At 33.8% G+C, this 2,500-nt stretch overlaps 1 protein-coding gene across 2 annotated transcripts in view; it reads right to left on the reverse strand.

The window, feature by feature from the left end:
* Positions 1–2,500, reverse strand: part of LOC106873512 (vesicular glutamate transporter 1) — a 411,825-nt gene that overhangs the window by 246,579 nt on the left and 162,746 nt on the right. The window contains exon 1 of one of the 2 annotated variants that reach the window (XM_052973285.1): positions 2,496–2,500. This exon is cut by the window's right edge and continues 1,759 nt beyond it. The exons of the other annotated variant lie outside the window; for it this stretch is intronic. Coding sequence (XP_052829245.1) covers positions 2,496–2,500 — 5 coding nt within the window. The remainder of the gene's footprint in view (positions 1–2,495) is intronic. 2 annotated transcript variants of the gene reach the window in all.

The following is a 2,500-nucleotide window of genomic DNA, read 5'->3' on the forward strand; positions in this document are numbered from 1 at the left end:
ACACACACACACATATATATATACACCTACGCACAACAAATCTGGTTTCCTGGTTTCGAAGGAAACATACACCAACCCAGTACAGGGACAGTGGAAAAATAAAAATAGGATAAAGCAAAGATATAATGAAAGTAAATATTAATAATCATAATAATAAATTCTAAGATACGTAACACAAAGCATTTATCGTCCTTCAAATTATAAATAATATACAAATACGAGGCGGTAAACTAAAAATGTGCTTTTGAGCTGTATATGTGTGCGCGCGTGAGTATATGTGCGCGCGCGAGTGTGTGTGCGTGCATGCGTGCATGCACGCATGTATGTATGTATGTGTGTATGTATGTATGTATGTATGCAAATATATTTGTATGTATGTATGCAGAAAATAAGCAACAAAAAAGAAAAGATGTATTCAATCAACATAAAAACGACGAGTTCAGTTGCATAGATATGTACTTATCCAAGGTGAAAATCTTAGAAGCACCTTTCATTATTGTAATCTGAACAATTTCATACGCAATCAACAAAGCTGGTTAATCAACGCAACCAAAAATGAACAGGATATAGTTAGTAAATGCATACGAGACTACGTATACTCTAAAATCTTGTAAGCAAGTCTATTATATCGAAATATTACATTCAAGAGGTTTAAAAACATAGAACACAAATTCAATCAAAATTTTGTGTATCGACATTAGAATGCCATCTATCAATTTTAGAAGTATTCTCTTGCAATTTTCAGAATTAGGGAAACGATTCACCCCTATGACTTATACCGATATTAGAAAATGAATGAAAGCAAGAAGAACGTTAATGTTTCATGATTATATATTTTCGATCTAAAACCTACTAAGAGGAACATGTTGGAGATTATGCGTTTCCCAATCATCAATGTAAAAAGAAAAATATCTGATGTGAGAAAATCTCGTAAATAAAATTTTTTATTCTTGGCTGTAACAAATTAGCATTATTTCGATCCCTAATTCTTCGAAGAGATATATAAGTATCATAATTATTTTCTCAACTCATTACTTATGGATCTTCTTTTTTATTTTTTCTGAAACTTGTTTTTGTCATTGGACTGCGTCTATGATGGGCACCACCTTCAAAGATTTAGTCGGACAAATTGATCCTAGTACTTATCTCTAAAGTCTCTTCTGCCAAACATCTAATTCATTGGAACGTAAACAATCCAACACCGGATACCAAGCAGTGAGATCAAATACAAATTCAAAAATATACATATGACTGGCTACTGCACAGTTTCCGCCAATCAAATTCACTCAGAAGATATTTGTCGGCCTGGAGCTCTAATAGAAGAGACTACTCCCTTAAGGTGTCGCGAAGGGGAACTGAACCCGAAACTATATGGTTACAAAGTAAGCTCCAAAACCACACATCCATGGCTGCACCTGTAAACTTTTCATTATAAAAACATGTCAAACAATTGATTCTATGTCATAAATTATTTCCAAAACAGTCTTCGATCAAGAGCTTAGCTAATTAACTCAAGGACACTTTTACGATTCTCACTTGAAATTAATTTTCGTGTAATTTACATTACTAAGAATAATTTGTAAGTCAAAAATCCATCTTCTATTTTTTTCAAAAAGACATGAATATTTATAATTCGGTTGAGCTACTTCAATCGAAACTTTTCGGTTAAGTACCTTATTTTTATTGTTTTAATGAATAATGCAAGTATTGGTACTATACTGTATTTCATTGGGCGGCAATTTGGACAAGTATTGGTACTATACTGTATTTCATTGGGCGGTAATTTGGACAAGTATCTCTGAGTTGACCAATATCATGTAGGTGGGATGTAATAAATGCGTGTTGTATGGATGTATGGCCGTAAGAGATGTTCTTATTTGCAATGTATATTAAGAAAAGTATATAATCTGTAAACTATACGTTCCAACTGGTGCTAAGAAGGTGATGTTCAGTAAATAAATTGTAAAATTTTAACTCAAATAAAGTATGTGTGTGGGAACATGTAAATGTGTGAGTATGTGTTGTGCGCTTATATGTTTTTGTGCATTCGTGCCTTCGTACTGCGTGTGTATGTATATATATATTTGTAATGCGAACGCTTATTTGCATGTTGTATTCAATAAAAGGTATTATCTACACATGTCAAAACTTTGGTCTGATGGACTAACTTTCGCTGATATGTTGTTCCAAATAAGATATGTATACACTTAGTTTGGGGGGGTGTGACCGCATGATTTAAAGCAGAAGAATGTGTGCTAGTTAGAGTGTAAGCCCAAAGAACCCAAACATTGCCAGGAAAGATTCCACACTGCCCGGCATTGTTGAAGGGATGAATAATGTCGGAGGGCATGGATGTCGATGCGATATTCAGTCGACATCTGGTTTGAGGAAGGTTCTACAGTGCAAGCAATACGTAAAATGTATATATTCATATATGCAAATCTCACAGTTTATAGATATAAAGAGACATCGACTCAAAGCTGAAGAGAACTTACCTTTG

The sequence above is a fragment of the Octopus bimaculoides genome, chromosome 15 (genome assembly GCF_001194135.2).
Source record: "Octopus bimaculoides isolate UCB-OBI-ISO-001 chromosome 15, ASM119413v2, whole genome shotgun sequence".
NCBI classification, from domain to species: Eukaryota; Metazoa; Mollusca; class Cephalopoda; order Octopoda; family Octopodidae; genus Octopus; species Octopus bimaculoides.